At 36.3% G+C, this 20523-nt stretch overlaps 1 protein-coding gene across 2 annotated transcripts in view; it reads right to left on the bottom strand.

Annotated features, from left to right (window-relative positions):
• Positions 1-20523, bottom strand: part of sm (heterogeneous nuclear ribonucleoprotein L) — a 173938-nt gene that overhangs the window by 43494 nt on the left and 109921 nt on the right. For both annotated transcript variants that reach the window (XM_018540945.1, XM_018540946.1), the window contains exon 6: positions 5694-5757. In XM_018540945.1, coding sequence (XP_018396447.1) covers positions 5694-5757 — 64 coding nt within the window. The remainder of the gene's footprint in view (positions 1-5693; positions 5758-20523) is intronic.

Here is a 20523-nt window from a genome sequence, read left to right as displayed (position 1 = left end):
AAAACCCCCCCCCCCCCCACCCCACAAAAAATCAAACCTATGCCAATATTAAGTGCTTTTTACGTGCTAATTAGGTATGTGATCTGGTAACAATTTTTGTGCTCAAACGGTTTATCAGAAAATTGCCATTAGGTCACATAATTAGCACGTAAGAACCACTGAATTCTGGCACAGGTGCCGTTTCAATTTTTTTTTGGAGGGAGGGATGCTAGCTTAAGACTGGAATCAGACTACGCATTTGATGATTGAGATTGAAGATTGATAAATTGAAATTTGACCAATGAGGATAAAAGAAGAATCTTAAGTCCTATTAGTTTGATTGGCCCAAATCTCAATCTTTCGATCTTCAATGCGTAGTTTGATTCCGACCTAACAGACATCAAAAGCGGATGGGGAGTCTTACCGATGCTCCTGATAAGGTTATTCGTTTTATTTGATCTCATGCTGCCTTAGATAGATGCGCCTCGTGCGCGAGTACAATAAAATCACATCGACCTGCCCACCTTCTCGGGACAAACTTGGCTTTGTTCACCGTCGTCGACGTTGATGACACCCTTTGTGTACGGCATTTATACACAACGAAGAACGGGAAGAACGAACCGCGGAGCCAATGACAGTTTCGCCGAGGACGACGGTTTGTCGTCGTCGTCACCGTTGCCAAATCGGAATACCGGATCGACGACGGTGACAGAAAGTTGAGGGTAACGCGATCGGGAGGGGGAATTAATCGCGTCCGGCCGAACGCTATTTCTGCGAGCATAATTGAACGGGACGAGAGGCAGCAGATTAATCGCGGATCTTAATCGCCCGGAGACTCACAAGGATGGAGGCGCGCCGTTGTTGCACAATGCCGCTCTCTCAGTTGATTAAAATACAAAAGTGAAGCAGAACGGATTTATTTTGGGTTTCAGTTGACGTTCACGGCAACATGATCGTGTTGCTCTGTTCGTTTTATCGGAAGCTAACGATTTCTAATCAACGATTATACCGCGTCGGCAAGAATATGACGGTTACTCTTTCACTCATCTACCTACTCTATTTAGAAACGGAAGTTCAAGTTCTAAACACACCTAAGGCCTGATTGCACCAACGTGATATCGATTTTAAGCGAAACTTAAACTGTCTCTGTCTCCCTTGCGGCTTTAAAACGAGATAGATAGAGTTTTAAGTCTCGCTTAAAATCAAGAAGTGTTGGGCGCAGCCGGGCCCAAGTCATCTACTGCCTGTGTTTAAATACGTAATAAATAAATATCTTGTGTTCTTATTAATGTGCGAACGGTTTAAATTGATTACCCTTCGCGATTTGATTTTTTACGCCACTTTCACAGTAAAAGGCTCGACTGGCGGTGGGGCGGTTGGATTGATATGCGATGTCCACTATATCTCGAATGTGCAAAAACGGGTCGTTTCTCCTTCGCGGAAATGCAGAGGTTGCGGTTGAAACCGCGCGATATCACCTCTAGAACCTAATGAAACTTTCATCCGCGAGATGCGGATGCGAGGAGGCTGGAAAGGTTAGAAGTACAGCAATCGACCTGACCTACCTCCGGATGCAATTAGTTCGGCAGACGGGTTCGTCGACGCGGATCCCAGAGAGAATTTCGTAATCGAGTTTCTTCCAGCGATAACAAGACAGCCCCCATTCCAGGAATTGATACAATCTATCAGTACAGTTGTGCGATATTGTTTTATCTAGTCGCCGCGGATGGACATATTGCGTTTGTTTGAGCGTTTTATGCGCTGCGTGGTCTGAATTTTACAAATTTCTGTGAAACTTAATAATACAATAATAAACCAATAACGCAAATAAAGAATTATAACCTTTTTATAAAAAATATTCGAGGCGGAATTTAATTAATTTAACACTATAACGAATTGAAAAAAGCGCTTGTATTCTGTACACAATTTTAACAAAACGTGTTAAATGCACAAAAATAATTCCAATTGGGGAAACTGAATTCTGGAATCTATAAAATATAATTTTGGATCATCTCTTTGAAATTAAAAAAAAAAAAAAAAAAAAAAAAAAACATGTTTGAAAATTTAGCGGTATTTCAGTATAATCAAGTAACTTCCCGAATACGCCATCTTTTTCTTTCGAATAATAATTCTAAATGTCCTCACGATTTATTCCTAACTATATAATTTAGTTTTAAATGGAAATGACGACTCGGAACTGAATCCTATAAGAGAGAACAACCGCAAAGGGCGTGGCCAATATAACGAAGATACTTTGTATCTTGAGGACGAGCTCTTAGCAAGCGGATTTCATCGCTGTGTCCGAAAACGGTGTCAATTAGTGCGGAAATCCATCTCTAAGGACTCGGAGGTTCCGTGCAGTCGAAAGGCTACGCCGTCGATGGCATCTGTTGGTGACAGAACGTCAAGCCCGTGTTGTAATTGGGACGAATTCCTCGAGTGCCCCGCTCTCGCTTGTCGTTTCGACCGAAATCCCATTTGTAAGGTTTGTACCTGGCACGTGATATTCCGGATTGCCTTCCGCTAATTACGGTAATACGGGGAGTCCTACGCGCTTTACGCGCTTTAGCTATTCTCTTGAATTCGCGCGTGTAATTTTCTTCGCGTGTCTGAGGGCGTTACCGCCACACCGAGTTATAACTCTGTGATCTGTTAACACTGAACCTAAAATACGCACGTTGCGATAATAGTAGGACTGATATTCGTGCGCGGTTCTTATACTTAAGACCGTCCTAAAATGTCATAAACTGACCACATTATATAGACTCGTCTTAAGATATTACTTGAAACGTTCTTGGAATAATAACAGACTGTGAATACCAATCTAAATTGCAGCGTGACGTTAAAGTTCTTATCTCTTAACGTAAAAAAAAATGAGATTACTCAAACGGGAATTATGTTTAAAGTTTACATGTAAGTGAGCTTTATTTTGTTAGACAGATTAATAAAAAATTCTTCTTTTTTTAATTAATTATTGGGAGTAGAAATTAGTTCAGTCCGTTTTCCGAAAAATGATCGCCTCCAAAGACGAGTCATTTTTTCGAGATGAAATTCGAAAATTGCCCGAGAGATGGGAAAAAGTAGTAGCCATTTCATAGTTCATTCATTTTGTTTTGAAATAAATGCATTTTTGAACACAAACGGACCGAACTAATTTGTACACCTAACACAAACATATAAAATTAATAGTTATTCAAATACTGTCCTCAATACCTATTATGACAACAGGACTCAAATATTTAATGCGTTTTTCTTAAAGAAGGATTAATGCACATTACTGCTAATACCAGAAATTAAGATCGCTCCTCTGCTAATCTTGTTTCTATAGCTACAAGTCAATTTCAGTGGAAATTTTTTCACCTTTTCGGTGTCCATTGTCCTCGTGCAGATAAACTCGCGTCTAAATTGCCTTTGTATAATTGCCATTTAACGCTCCAATTTGCGCGACGAGACCGCAGCACCTCGACGCGAAGGGTGATTATCTCGAAAACAGCGCTGATACTTCGAGGCGAGGATCGCCATGTGGCGTTCGTAATCTTCATTAGCACAGCAGTAGAAAGAGACGCGGTAATTAATGTCGTAAGATAACTGGAAATAATTTGCGCGTGATAACCAAGCGGCGCGGCGCGGCGGCGTCGAGCTGCTAAACGGCTGCTCTTTTCTTCGCAATGCGAAGACCGCGCGTTTCCTCGCACCCTCGGGCGAGTGATTCAATCGTTTGGTCAGTGAACCGTGATTCGCAAGAATAATTCGCAAGTACAGATTCCCAACTTCGTTACGTCTTTTGTTCTACATACTTTTTCTCGCAAGGCCGGGGTGTCATTAGGATAGAGAAGGGGATATATAGAATTAGATTTATATAGGCTTTCTTAAGCCATTACCTAGGCTTTAAGTTCTAAGCCGTAAGAAATTGACCAATCATATATAGTCGAATGTGAGAAGAATAATCAACTACGATTGGTCAATTTCTTACGGCTTAAGACTTAAAACTTAGGTAATGGCTCGTTGTAGAAAGTCCATTACGGATAAAAAAAAAAAAAAAGGTTATAATACAAAACGAGCTTAAACTATCATCACGTTACTCGTGAAAAGCCATTAAATGTCAAAGTAAGATGTAATTACTTCGCTACAAATGCATTGTGCATTTTATTCAGTAATAACGCAGAATACTGCGTATTTATGCAGTCCGCATACGGAGCTGTAATTCGAGAAATGTGTTGCCAGCCGGGTTGATATTCGCGATGGCGCATCGCTGTTTCGCCGCGTAAAATTCATTCAATACCCTTGTAACGAGATGTATTTTGAATATGGATTTATTACGATGCATTTGCATATAATTTGCCGCTTCGGAATATTTATACGTTTTCGTCGGGTGGTCCGAATTATCACGCACTTTCATATTCCTGCTCTCTTGCCGTCCCGTATTCCACAGTGAATAATATAGATCTATTCGGATTCTGTGATATGTGATCGCGGCGAATTCATGCGTTATGACGGTCGAGCGATTTTTAAGCTCGAGGATCGTTCCCATCGCATTGTCGTAGCGGCAGTTTCCGGATGGGTCTCTCATTTCAAAAACCGAATTGCAACGGATTCCCAAATATGCTTCGCAAGCTTTTTTTTTAACCATCACTTTTCACGCAGGTACATAGAAAGTTGTTTAACATTTACACGTTTACAAAAAAAATTTTTTTTTTAAATGACAGAAAAGTCAAATAAACGAATAATTAAGAAAGATTAAAACTAGTTTAAAACACATCTAGAATTAAAAAACGTTAAGAAGGGATTGAAACTAGCGATCAAGTAATATAAAGATTAAAAATTTACAAAAAAAAGGAAACGTTATTCATATAATCATTAAAATTTAAATGTTTAGCGAACGGCAGAAATGCAGACTTTCACTTAACATTTTTTTGCCTCTTTAGACAAACAAAATATTTGAAAGAAAAAATGTTTCCTTCGAGACTTGTGAGCAAAGCCAGCGGGCGAAGCCTTTTTGCGTCTAGGTACTGTTTGATCCAATTAAGCCTCTCTCATTATGTGTAACGATCGAGGTACAGAAGCGGCACAAATGATGAACTGAAAAAGGGGAGAGAGATCGCGACACAATCGGCGTAGGGAACGATCCTCCGTGCATTTCGCACGTATGTAATAACCGTCGCTAATTAAATCGGATTCTGCAGAAAGAAATCGGCTGAGCGCACCGCTCCTCTCTGGAGAATGCGATCAAATTGACGACTCGAATGCAAGAATCGAGCAAGTTTATCTTCTTCGACGAATCATTTTAATATTCGATAAATGTATTATAGTTTATCGTTTGTTGCAAAAATCTAGTATTTTCAAAGTTAAATCATATTCGCACAAAGCTTTACAAAAACTCGATCCATCACTAAGCAGTACGTCATAAACATAGCCTGAATTAAATTTCCTTCAGAAAATCATATTTTAAATATGTTAACGATATACGTATAAAATTGAGATTTGATAATGAAAAGTTTACAGAAGTATTGCATGTTAATTGATATTTAAAAATATTAGCACCGTTCGAAAAAGTGGACTTGTCCGATTCTGTACTTTCATGCTGTCGATTGCTGAAACGCATGTCGAGAGACGCGGGGGAAGTGATGTGTTATGAAGTTACACGTACATAACACCAATAGAAGGAAATAAAAAAAAGAACTGAGGGAGACGAAAGAGAGGAGAGACGGACTCACCCAATGTTGGCGTTGTGTAGTCCCAGCTTTCGGCATCGTTCTTGTAGACGTTGAGCTTCGTCGGCTGAAAAGATAACAAATAATGATATATTTAAATACGGCCTCAAATATCACAGAGAATAATTGACTTATAAATTTTTTTTTTTTTTTTTTTCCGTACAGAGAAACTGTATTTTGATTGGAAAACTTGCAAACGTAAAAAAAAAGAGAGAAAAGATAAAAAATTAATTAAAGCTGTTACTAATTCCATTTTCCTAGACGTCACATGGAGTCGGAATTTTTTTTTTTTTTTCTTCAAAAGTTTCCATCACAAAAATTAGTCCGTAGAATTTTTACTCGCGAACAATGTCCTGTCGCGAAAAGCTACATGCAGGTGGGCGCATAATGTTGTTATTGAGAGTTTCGTATCGAGTTTCCGCTGAATGAGGGGAACAGCAAGTTATCCATAACTCAATATCGCAATTTTCGAGAAGGTACCGGTGGTAGCGTATCACATCCCCTTTCGATTACAGCAACGAATAATCCGTGCTTGTTCTCAGTCGCCTAATGAATACTTCGGCGAATCTCTCGAGCGTGCAAGACTAATTCGATTAGCTTAAGCGACGCGAATCCCCAGGTGTTAAATAGAGCAGCTCTTCCTCCACCGAGCCTCCAGTGATTTGCCGTGAAATTCGCAGTTCCCCAAAACTATACATTATAAGGATAAACGATCGATCGATTTCGTCAGGACCGTTCCTCTCTTGTCGTCGAAAAAAATTCGCTATATCTTCGAGGGTGTATCATAATACCCAGTATATTCATATACGCTTTCCACGGCCGTAAAAACATCACGCTTCTGGCTGAATAACCGCTTCGGTATATCTCTCGTCTACCGTGATAATAATTCCGCGAGTAAAACCCGACGGGGAAAGTAAAGCGGCGCGTAGACAGGAGAGATACGCAGCAATCCAGCTTAGCCACGTTTACCAACCGCGCCGAGCGCGCGGAAAAAGTTAACGCCCGTCTGCAATAAGTCGTTGCCATTTCCACCTCGTTGCCAGGCAGACAAGGGGCTCCGCGCGCTTAGGACGAGTTTTACTATTACCTAACGCACTGAAAAATTATACCAAACAAAAAAATTGGAACCTAATCACATAATCAGAACGTATATAGTACACAAAATATCATATGTGAGAATCGCGATGCTAGTTGTGTTGGACACATCTAAGAGACAATTAAAAACTAGATTGCATGAACATGTCTCAGATATTAACAAAGATTCAAACTCCCCATCTGTAACAACTAAGCACAGAATTGAATTGAAAATATACTCATAACTTTAAATGGGATGATGTTGAAATCTTAGATTCTTAGATATATAGAACCTTCTTATAAAAAAAGATTAATATCTGAGATGGTTCATGAGAAACAGACACGCGGTATAAACAGACAAAACGATACAGAGTCATTGCCCGATATGTACACCACCATGATACATTCCCTTTCCACGTCTTAACTTGTTTTCTTTCTGTTTCCTCTTTTTTCTCCCTTGACTTTCTCTATCGACATTACCTTATATCTGTCATAAATAGTTGCTTTTTGTCGCTGCAAATAATCTTAATTAATTTTTATTACAACATGTATTACAATTATTGATTTCAATCATAACGCGTATTATAACTTTGTGACTTGGAAATTTTATTATTGGACACGTTACATCTTTTTCTTTTATAATTGACAAGATAAAAAACTTTTTATATTTACACTTCATAATTTAGATCTAAGATAATTTAGATCTACAGTTAATTTCCTCGTTTTTTTTTCCTATTAGATTAATTATGCTTTACGATACCATCATTGATTAGAAACTTACATAGAATATTAAGAATATATTTTACTCAATCAAGATTGTATGCAATTAATTCTAACTCAAAATCAACTTTATACATTATTTATTTGTAATATTGAAAATGACCCGATCGGAGTCGAAACGTTTGTTTCAGTTATTTGTATATATGATGATTGTTTGAATTAAATTTGTTCGTTGATTTACTTGGCACTTTGCCCTTTTTATATTTTTACTGCTTCACAATTACATTTCTTGCCATTATAACCACCATATAAAGTTACATGGTGACTTCGAATGATAACTTTGGAGCGTTACCTCGAGAAAGGCTTTATAGGTCACGTCGAGGAAATATATCTTTGTTCCTTCACGCTCGCTCAGTAAATTTGTTTTCTTATTTTTAACCGTATCTATGGTGCTTATCAATTTTTCTCGCAGATATTTCGATTTTCATAGATATGGTAAAACGTACAGAATGAATAAAACGAAAAATAATAAATTCTAGAAGGTACACTTAACTTGACATGACGAAGGCCAAAGATTGAAAATTAATTTTAATGGGAAACACATTTATTCTGATAGATGCTTTTCTTTTTTAGAAAAACTAAAATACGTATGTCGCTTTAAAAGTTGAAAATCATTATCTAAATTATTTTTAAGTATCGTTTTTTTCGTTGCAAAAATATTAAATGTAATTTAATTGTTTTGTTTTATTTCAACATTTTTGAACTTATGTCTCTCGTCTTCAAAAAATTGAGATAACTCAGAGGAGTTGGTGCCAAGGTAAGGAAAAATAGGAGGAAACAGAAGAAACTGTCGAACGTGGTCCGAAAGTTTGTTTGTTTGCGGTAGTCGAGAAGCTAACAAAGATTCATTATAAAAAACTAAGAAGAGGAAACCAGACGACGTCGTCTTCATGCGTTCGGTCGCGAGAACGAAGCGTGATTCTGTTCGAGATAATCACATTTAAAAGAGTTAAATGTCCGAACACATGCTCGTTCATCGCGCGGGACACGTGCTAACATTTATCTCGGGCCTGTTATCCAAGAGATGTCAAGTAAATTATCATAGCTTGTCTTTAGCGAAAGAGATAAAAACTAAACGATAAAAAGCTGGAGCAAGACTTCAGCAAAAATCGTTCTTTTCTAACGACAATTTTTAACAAGAAAAATTACACGGATTATTTTTAAATTTCACGAATATTTTTTTTTCAGTAAACACTCAGTTATCGGATATACTTTTATCGATATTGCTCCTCTCTTCGTAATTAAAAACAATTTTTGCACATATTTTTATATTTTTAATAACAGTAATTCATACGAAAAATTATTATTGTAATCCTTGATAAGTTTATCATGTTATTCAAAATTTTCACAATTACGGTTAAATATTTGCGTAAAAAAAAATTACATTATCCTTCTCTCCTTCCTCATATATTATATTTTTAAATATTATTCTTTAAAATATTTCTTTATCCAGAATAAAAATTACTTTCAATAATTTCATTGCATGCAGCACAGAAAATATCCTTATTTCTCGCATTTTATGGAAGGTTCTATTTCCGTACAATCGATTGACTCATTGCACGTGCAATTCCGGGTAATTTTGCGGCAATTTACAGAGAGTTACAGTTACACGTGCGCTCCACTCATTTTTGTCAGAGTATGTAGTAGCTACATAGAGTATGCAATAAATTTCTTTCTAGAATACTAATCATTTTTCATGTAATCGCACGTGCCACTATTACCACATCATTAATACCATAATCGCAGATTCTTCCGGAGGGGAAGCATACACTGAGAAAAAAATGCCGTTGATTCAATTAAAGTCTCTATCACGGGCTGTCACTAACATAAGTAATTAATTCATGTACATTTTTATTGATATACAACGATTTTTAATAGTTTAAAAAACTTTAAATATTGAAATAATATCAAGTTAACGACTCTCGCAATTAAACATCAAAAAATAAAATAACCTATGCATTTAAACTTGTACATTGGTATAAAGGCATATATACGAGTCATAATGTTAGTTGTAATTTAACAATACTTATTAAATCTAATTCGTAATCCAATGATCACGATCTATTCCGGACGTTTCGGCAATTAGTTTCTTGCCATCTTCAGCGATGATATATATAATTCATGTTTCGATTGAGATTAAAATGTCCAAGCATAAGCACAACCCTCGGCCAATGAAGTTCTTCAGCTTATTGGTTACGATGTTGTCGTCTGAATTAATATTTAGTATTAAAAATATTGTAAATAATTATTCAAAAAATCCATACGTATAACTGACCAATTATTATGCTTACCCTCAGATTAGATTTTTATTGATACAAAGATTTTTTATTATTGTTTCGATAATCAAGGTCTTTGTATGAATAAAAATGTACATGAATTAATTACTTATGTTAGTGACAGCCCGTGATAGAGATTTTAATTGAATCAACAGCATATTTTTTCTCAGCGTACCTAAATTCGAAGAGATTATTTCGCACGTACGAGGATATTCGGTACTTTCAAAGTCCTCTTCATGCCACGTTGAAATTTTCAAAAGCTTAGATTGCTAACCTACGGTGTTGAAGTCGCTTTGAAGTCGCCGTGAGAATTATTCAACAGGATACAACCTTGATGTAGCTACTACTATACCCCTATATTTCGGGCTTAATCATTTTCCCCTGTGTGCTTGCGATGCAGAAGTCTGACCTGCATCCCTACACCGCGCCCGGAAGAGCGAAATTAGTTCCTCTTTATTGCGCCGAGGTGAGGTAATGCCGTTTACTTCGCCTCGGTGTTAGCCGCCCCGGCATTAATCCGCGTAGAAAGTAACTTCGTATCCCTCTCATAGCGTGTCACTTACAAGTAGTTGCGAGAAATTGTCTATGCGAGAGCGTTACTTCTGTGAAAAAAGTTGGTATATGCAAAATCATTCTATGACTGGGCAATATAAGCGTCATATTTTTATTATTTGATTTTTCTCGAGAGGATCACCGTCGTTTTAGTATCTCAATATACTTTATATATTGCGTGTACACCAGAGAGTAGGTACTTCTGCTAATAAAACATATTTTTATAAAACGTTCTTGAAGAAAATTTGTATTAAATTTTTTTTTTATCCCTCCTTGACTACTTAGACCTATACAGACGCACATCCTTCGCGTTTCTCTCATTCGCGGCATTCATAATTCAGACGAGGAACTGAACTCTTTTCTGGCGGATAGCTGTGCAGTAGCAAATGGAGCAGACTTTTGCGTGCCGCAATTGCAGCACGACCGGGAAAATTATTAAAGCCGGAAGATAAGGCGGTGCTATGTAGCGGCGTACTTGAATAATTCAAGCGACTCGGAAAACGCTAATTTCGCTGGCGGGAAAGAAGAGAGACACTCGCCCCGGCGGAGCACCTCATTTCGTCTGACGACGACGAGCCCTCTTCTTATTGGATTTAAGACGTTGAGTTAAGCATTGAGCACTGCGGGCGGATTCCGCTGGCGCATTATAGTGCAGCCAGAGAGCCGATTTAGAATCGATGCTTTATGATGCGCCGCGAGGAATAATTATCTCCGTTCATTTTAACTCAGTTAATTTATCACAACGAGAATAATAATAGCTGCAAGTAATAATAACATCAGTGCCAAAGCGTATACACATCGAAATAAATGTAAAGAGTATATGTGTATTAATGCGATCGTAATTACGCGGAATTATTTCTCAAGCTCGAGAGGCCAGCTAACAAATTGTATTTGGCTCCGTACCTCACAACAAGTTTCATATACGCAACCTCAATAACACTCGAAGTCGAAGAAACGTAAACTTGCAATTGGTTGTAGATTGCGGTGACGCGAAGAAGCTTTTTCAATTCACGTAGAATATCGCCTCGCGAGAGTCTATACAGACTGTCGTATAGTGAGTTATTCAGTTGGCCTACATAGGGTATTCCACCAGGGTTTCATTCGATCTTAATCTCAATGATAGTTCAGAGTTAATCAATACTTGTCGACAAAACATTGGAGTGCCAACAAACTGAACGTGCAATTTATTGTTGAATTATGCGCTTAAATTTAAGCAAATTTTACGTTTTTTTTTTTTTTTTCTTCAAAGTTATAATTTTTGAAAGATTAATGGCTGCTTTAAAAAAATTGCCAGGGTTGATTCCGCATTTTCCAGACCTCTACTGTGAAAAAGTCCAGGATAATCTGTATATATAACTTATTTTAATAAACAGTGAGATACCTATATGCCATTTAAAAGATTTAAATTTTTAATTCTACAAACGGTGGAATATCACGGAAATAACATAACACTGAGCATCACGAGATTACGCAGAAAATATTGTATAAGCTAACGGAACGAAAAAAAAAAAGAGAACTGTATTAAAAATTTTAATTTTAGTTGAAGAGGAGGAAAGTAAAACAGTCACGCGCACGTGAGGCTTCCATGATTGTCATAACATTAAAAGTATTGCGCCATCTAGAATTTATTTCACAACGCTTGAGAAACGTAGTTACTAGATCTTCTTTTCATTCCTGTACTAAACTGCGCTAGAATTCTCTTTTTCGCTTTCGCCAAATATTAAACACGTATCTATTTCACTTTGAGTTCCAAAAGTGTACACTATGCAGTTCAGACCCGTGCCCGTGTGAAGCTGGCCCCCCCCCCAATATTAAAAAATCGATTTTTTTCTTCATGCATTCGTTTGCTCATCGTTTGCTCACGAATGCTCAGTTGGAATTTTCGTTTGGTCACCCTTAGTTCAAAAGATATACGAAAATTAAGTTTTGGGGGGGCCACCCTAGCCCCCCAATATTGAAAAATCGATTTTTTTCTTTATGCATTCGATTGCTCACAAATTTTTTGAACTAAGGATGAGCAAACGAAAATTCCAACTGAGCATTTGTGAGCAAACGAATGCATGAAGAAAAAAAATCGATTTTTTAATATTGGGAGGGCCAACTTCACGCGGGTGCAGTTCAGTCAAAGAAAACAGATCCTATTATATACTGAATAGCGAGGGTCCGCCGAAAACAATACTTTTCACCTACGATAATTTGAATAACACATCTCAAAATCTCGGGCAGGTTTTTCAATACTAGAATCTATGGACCACCATTGGCCAGATTTACACCGCGGAACGGAAAACGCGGAAAGCATGGACCATTGTTTCGCACTGAACGTCGCTCTCGTAACGAACCAACCGAACTCTTATTGATCCGGGAATCAGACGGTGCGTTACTGATTTATGATCTTCGGTGAGAGCAAAAACGAATCGCTTCGATACCTCCATTTCGTTCCTGTTGTACGTATCATAGTAGCTTTTGACCCGCTTTCAACTCTTCGTTAAAAGATTCTTTTCCAAAAAAAATATACTACGCGAATGTGTGTGTGGAATAAAAAACTCTTCCAAGAAAGTTTTTAGAATTCTCGTGTAAAAAACTTCAGAAATAATATAGCCACCTAATTTTCTGTCGCAAGAATGTGTGCGATAAAAAATGATAATTTTTACCATTTTTGGGGGGGGGGGAATTCATGATGCAATATGGAGTAAAAAAAGTACAATTATAATTCTGAAATAAATTAATCTAAAAAATATGTATCCGTATTAGTCCAACATATAATTTTGACCGTATTGGCACTTCTTGAATTTAAGTGATTTACTCCACTCATACAATCTTGTTTTCCAATCCAGTAAAATTTTATTCCTAGCAAATAAATCATCCATTTTATTTTTTTTTACAATTAATAAGTAAAAAAAATAAGGTATAATATATTTCAAAGAAATGTATATTCCGTCATCACAGTAAAATTTGTTTGTAACCAATAAATATCGAAAAAAAAAAAACGTCACAATTTGCTTGTGAATATTTCGACTTTATTGGTGTACGTTGGCGAGTCGAGTAAACCCGAAAATTTGTACGTTCTCGCATTTTTTTCCTGATAGATAGAATATTTTAAATTGTTCTTCTGCCGCTGGCGAACCTCACGCGCGAAACGTACATATTGTGAATTGCCATGGATATGCGGTTTTTTCTTTCTTTTTTACTTCGCCATAAGCAGCGTGGAACGTGATGACCGTTCCACACGTGCAGAAATGAGGATGTCAGAGGGGGAGAATTCGTGATACCGTCGAATAAAGGAAGATGATACCGATGCGCCAAATAAGCCGCTCCGCGAAGAAGACTCGCAAGCGTAATCTACTCCCCCCCGAGTTTCACAGCCGCACATCGAAGAACATAAAACAAACACGAGTTTGAGAGCCGAATGAACGAGAGGGATTTTGTTAGCCGTTCGTTGTAGCCGTCGTCATAAAACTCCGATAGCTTTTTTCAGTCCTTTATGATCTCCCTTCTTTATCTCTTTCTCTTTTTTTTTTTTTTTTTTGCGTTCCTGCGGAAAACGCGTTTAACGATGCAACGGACGAAGTAATTAACACCGCGAATAAAGAGACTCCAATGGTATCAACTTTTTTTTTTCTTCCCCCGCGCTTTTGTATATTTCGCTAAACGTAATCTTCCATAGCTCTCCCAGTTCACATTCCTGAATTCTGTGTGAGTATTAAAAGAATCGCCTCTCTTAGAATTCTAGCATAATAAAAACAAATTTAATACGAAAGGAATGATTTTTGCTGAAGTATCTAGGAAATTTAACCATACAGAAAATAATTTTGTTCGGGCTATCAAAATAAATGTCGAAACTTGTACTTATCTTGAGATACCAACGTAGTTATTTTGATCTAACAAAATTATTTTCAGATTTGAATCTGTTTAAATTTTTATATACCCTGAAAGAGCAATTTTACTGAAGAATTAAAAAATGTAGCTAGATACAAATCTGAACAATAATTTCGATGGACTATATCAAAATATTTAGCATGTGTTGCTCATCATGCTTAAGATTCCTATAAAATTATTTTCAGGTCTGGCGAAATTTTTAGATTCTTCAGCAATAATCGCTCAGAGTATTTCAGAGCAAAACAGTTTCTTTCCTCTTGCAAGTATTATGCAGGCAAAAAATCGTTCATATACGAGATACATGGAAGAAATAATGGAGAACAAATAATAGTGAGAAAGAGAAAAACAGCTAAACCAACGGTCAGCTCCATAAACATCTGATAGACAATGGATATTATTTATTAACCGCGAGTACACTTACGATAACGGCGGCGCACATTTGCACGCGATAAAACGTCTGAGCATGTCCATCACTCGTGTCTCGACAGTTTGGCAGGCTTGACGAGCAGCGATATATAAAATTCGCCTCCGATATCGCGTACCGATACGCTACCGAATACGCTTTTATCTCTCCCCTGTGAGCTGCTTTGATGGAAAAAGCCAGGAAAAAGGAGGAAGGAAGAAAAAACGATTGGAAACATACGAGGAGTCCCCTTTTGTTCTGCGGACAAACTTTTCCGCGACGAGAGTGATCTTTTTTTTTTTTTTTTCTACGTACCAGCGCAACGTCACTGATGTCAAAGGTTTTGTTTGCGGTAAAAAAAAATAATAATAAATCGCTGGAACGAAATTAACGTATATATCAGGGCGTGCTCGAAACATACCAAAGAAACCCAAAATATCAGATACTGAGATACTTATATATTTAAACAATTTAAGCACACTTGCTTTTTAACAGGTATACATTGAAGTAAAATATTGTTTTCGCGGACGATATATAAACGCGATCATCATAGATTCTGAACGTGTAATCGATTTAAATAATAATTATAACGTAGCCTCTCGTAATTGTCACTTGCACGCACAGGGCTGTTGCTTCGAAACTCTATTTCTGATTCGGAGTCGTAAATGTGTGGCCACGCGTCACATATTTCTCGTAGCGTGCGATTTAACGTCTAATTTCGGTTGTCAGCAACCGAAAGTCCGGCGGGACACGCGAAAAAGAAATTTATGCCTGCTATTCACGCCTCAAGTATACCTGTGACGCCCGCATTTACTACGACTATTTCAGGACTCGCCCTAACCCGAATACTGGAATCTCGATCGATTCTCAAACTGCCAATCTGTTAAAACAAACCTTGAAGTTAAATAAAGAAGAAAATCCTGTCGTTCGTCTATTCCTGAAAGTAAACTCGCGAAAAGTCATTAGCTTTTGACCGAAAATGTACCTCGCTTGTGATTTGTAAGCGGTATTTTGACATTTCTATTAAAGAATAAGAGATTTTCATAAAAATATACTAAATTTTAATAAATCACTTGTTTGAATAGTGCCACCTAAATATTTACTAAATATTATATACATACATTATGTGTATAAAGATATATTTATTTAGTACAAAATCATTAATTTACACCGTAAAAAAATTAAATATTAATTTTAACTTAAAGATTTATGGACTTGCTGAGACATGCAAAAATATTAATTTTAACATTTTTGCATGTCTTAGCAAGTCTATTTAAATTGAAGTTTTATCTTCATTTTTTCAATAAATCAATATTTTATTAAAACTTAGCATTTTTTTAGCGTATGAATGAAAGTTTCAATATTTTTTACTAAGATTACTTATTACGTAATTAACACTAATGTTTCAATTTAAGGCAATGTTATATTTAAAGTAGATACACTGAAAAAAATTGTGGTCCAACGAATGATTATTATTCAATATGTCAAACTTAATGAAATTAATTTATTAATACAATAACTGGACTCATTAATACAATTAAATACTTATTCTTGCACTGAATTCTAGTAATAGTTTTATTTATAATCTAAATTATTATGAAAATTCATTGGACCAATTTTCATTAATTCAATGAATATTTTATTGTATTTACGTACAATTTTGGTTCAATGTACTTTTTCGTTTTTGCGTACCTCAAATATAGTATTTTCTCTGAATACACAATAAATAAAATTAAGTTAAAAATTAAAGTGCTTGACTTTAGCTCGACGACAAGAACACGATGCGCTTTCGTGAAAACGATGCGAACCGAACATTATTTTCGCGTTAAGACGCACTTCCGCCAACTCTTGGAAATCACTCGGCGTTGTCACTCCTGTCGAATTTGTCATGTCCAACGCTCGTTGCATTTTTGAGAAATATGTGGTGATTCAGACTCACATCAACTATGATTACTTCAACGGCGTATATCCGCGAAAATTAAGTCGCCCACGTGGAAACGCGCTCGAACTCTCTCGAAATCGCAGCCAGATATTTACTTCAACGCCGTCATTTTCGTCGCCGTCAATCATTCTTATTATATATGTATAATCGTCAATGAACGAAATGGTCGAATATATAAATCAATATACAAATGAAGATGAGCTGCTTTCAAAACGCATAAAAAATTTTAATTATAATACAAATTTGGACCGAGAATATATAAATCCAATTGAATAAGAGAAATCCTATACACTGAGGAGAAAACTGTTTGATTTTTATAGGTAACTATAATTACATATTATATACTATAATTATAATTACGTCTACCATCAAATAATTAGTCATTCAAAACATTTTTTATGATAGTTTTTCTCTCATATTCGGTTACACAAAGCGGATATTAGTGCTAAAATATTTCTGTGTAAAGTACACACATTTGATTCCGCAAACTGCGCGCCTAATAAATCTTTTATAGTAATATCACTTATTAATATTTATATTGATAAGCAATTTAATGATTTTTCATGTTAAAAAGCGTAAAGATGCTAAAGAATATTAATAATTTGATGTTAATATATGTATAAGAATCTTAAATCTGCGAATAATTTATTGCGAAAAATATTGTCTAAAATAATTTCATATTTATATGTATACCCCATCTTATTTTTAGAATATTTTAGAATATTCTATTAAATAATATTGCGATCAAAATAACTTCGAATATGTAGATTTAAGATAATAAATCTTTTCACAACGGGTGCCAAAAATTTTCGCGATCGTATACGAAAAATCTTATTTACTTTGATGCACGTGATGCAGCTACAATCTCAATCGAGTATTCGATCGAATATTAATATCACTCGTGGATCTTTCGCTCCAATATTGCTATCTATCGGAAATCAGTATTCCCGCTGCCGCTGGATAAATAAGAGAGGAGAATTCGATATTTAAACAGTTCCATACATACCAGCTATGAAACTATACACAGTTCAAATCCTATACGCAATTTTTGAAAAATTTCGGGGTGTCCGCCGCGGTAAAGCGTGTTATTTTATGGAGAAACGATAATCAGTTACATCAATTTCTCGCATGACATTTTGCTCGCATGAAAGCTGCAAATGTGATTTATTGTTGAAAGCGATATCGTCATGAACGGTACGTGGGTCGCGTTATTTTGGTTAACGGCTTGCGAATTAGCAACGGCCGTATTAATTACTACAATTTCTACCCATCCCACGTGGCGATATTGCCACGTAATACATCTATATCGCGTGCTGTCTGCTGCTCGTCATATTGGCGAAACGGAAATATAATATGACTGTAATTAATAAACTCTTAAATTTGCATAGAATGGAACCTTGAGATAACGTTTTGCATTCAACCGTTTCGTGGAAATTAATATGCGTGTAATGCATCGTCAAATGGGGTGTCCTAATTAATGATTGATGAAATACGGTTTGCATTATATTATACAATATAATAGTTGACGTATATTCTACAAGTTTTATTCTACTTTATTTGTCCTGAATAATAAATATCTTAAAAAATATTTTTTTTAACAAAATAATATGTATTATGTTGTAATTAAATAAATAGAAAACAGAAAAGTGAGGATTAGAGCTACACAGAATTTTGTTTTGGAAAAAAAATGTGAAAATAATTTTTCAAAAAAAAAGGTAAAAACGATTTTTGAAATTGCCAAAATAAAATTCACGCCTATGTAAAAAAAATTAATATTTTCTCAAAACAAATAAAAAAAAAAACAAAGTAAACTGTTGTCATTTCATTAAATCCGCTTGTTGTGCGCGAGTTTATTTTGCACGGAATTTCTTTCGCCTGTATATTTTAAATTTAATCTAAACATTTACACACACAGGTATACATTCGCGCGGAGCTACACCGCGCTGCATGCGGTATCCGTGTGTAAATATTCATACACATTTATTTATAAGAACATATATACGGGTGGGATGCGAGTAATGCAGTCTGCGAATACGATATGTAAATGATTAAACATTTACCGCAGGACACACAAAGAGGGATGTCTTCATCGCAATCCCCATTTATGGAACGTCGGAAAATTTCGCAACGTCCGCAATGTTTGGTAATTGCGAGTCGCTGAAACTTCATCGGAAACGGCGAAATTCATTTCGCCCACGTTCTACGTAATACGAAGAACTCCGGAAATTCCGAGGAAAAAGATCCGTGAATATCTTTTGATAATAAATATATAAGATAATTCGAGATCCAAAGATTTCAGTTATCTATGACTATATATTTTTCTACCGAAATGTCAATAATGCAGATTCGTTTAGCATCAAAAAAGCGAAAAGTAATCAGCGTGATATATAATACAGAATTGAAACTGTAAAGAAATATTTTAAATAATCGAAATATCATATAGAAACGTGTAATAAATCTAAAATATTTATATGTAATATTATTACTTCATCAATATTTCAAATTTATATTGACATTCCGTTGTAAAAATTGATTTTAATTTTTAATTAATGTTCTGTTTTTGTGAATTACGGCAAATCTATCTCGACTTTTAAACGCTCCGTTTTATTTGATGATTTATAAACTCGAACATAACATTCGAACATGTTTATAATATGCCACTGCATCGAATGAACACACTGGAATTCAACCGACCAGAATAACTTCTGAAATAGCTGCTCTATACCTAACTACCTAATTACAAACGTTAACTCGAAAACGTCAATGCATCGCGTTCGTTATGTTGTGCATGTAGAACGGCATTCCGAAGTTCTGATCTGTGGTTAACTGTCACAGCTGATAGCTACGGCCGCACTGCATTAATCACGATGTTGAGAGGGTGCCAAACTTGCCGAGAGACAAGCCGAAAGTCACCGTAAACAAGAAAATGTAGAGAATAAATATAAACCGCGCTAAAGAATGGCTCCTCCGTCAATTGATTTTACGTTATTGCGTATAACGACTAAATAATGACTATAAATTTTCGCCTGAATACGCAGCACCGACATTCATTTGCGATACCTTTTTTTTTTTTACAATTCGTATGAGAACTATTCTCTCATCACATACCGAAACCTGTCGTCAGCAAATGTCGTCTCGTACCTTATAACATCAACGAATCCGTTTTAAAATTACCGTCGACGCTCGTTAGTATCGTTACAACACGAATTTATGGTCGCATTAAGTGCACTTCGTCTCTCACGAGCGCAATGCAATCGAAATTTATGTTATGCAACGTTTTAGCGACATTTACGAGATACAAACGAATTTGCGTTCGAATCGAACGCGTTACAGCATCACAACGTCTCGCGACAATTTAATTTTGCAAAGTAAAAGAGACGTCTCTTTCGAAATGAAAGAGAGAGAGAGAGAGAGAGAGAGAGAGAGAGAATCACGTTGTCTACTTTAATAATCGCAACCTTTCTTCTAATTTATGCCGACTGCATAGTCAACCTAAGATTACCAAGAGAACAATTTTTTTTTTTTAGCACAAGTTTAACTTCGACTTAGACCTTAATAAGCCTCATACATATGCGAAGCATTCCCGCATCGACCAAACCTTTCATTGGTTTCTCCAATTTTTGGAGTCGATTTTTTTTCCCCCCTAATAAAAATTTCATAAAATTTCTTGCTCCGTAACTTGTTAATTTTCCGACGGCTGATTTGAAAATTTATCCACTCTCTACGAAGTTTGGACGACGTCTCTGTAACGAAGGACGAGAGATATATACGTAGAGAGAGAGAGAGAGAGAGAGAACGCACGTGGCCCCGAAGGTATATACCTTCGGAGGTAATAAGGGAAGAATATGCTAACGAAGCACGTCGTCGAACACAGTGTCTATTTCTGAAACAAGCGCGGAACACGAGGCGAGAGAACGGGGGGGGGGGGGG

Source organism: Cyphomyrmex costatus, unplaced genomic scaffold, assembly GCF_001594065.2.
Source record: "Cyphomyrmex costatus isolate MS0001 unplaced genomic scaffold, Ccosl1.0 scaffold273, whole genome shotgun sequence".
Classification (NCBI taxonomy): Eukaryota; Metazoa; Arthropoda; class Insecta; order Hymenoptera; family Formicidae; genus Cyphomyrmex; species Cyphomyrmex costatus.
Note: the sequence above shows the minus strand (reverse complement) of the source record. Positions and strands in the feature narration are given on the sequence as shown.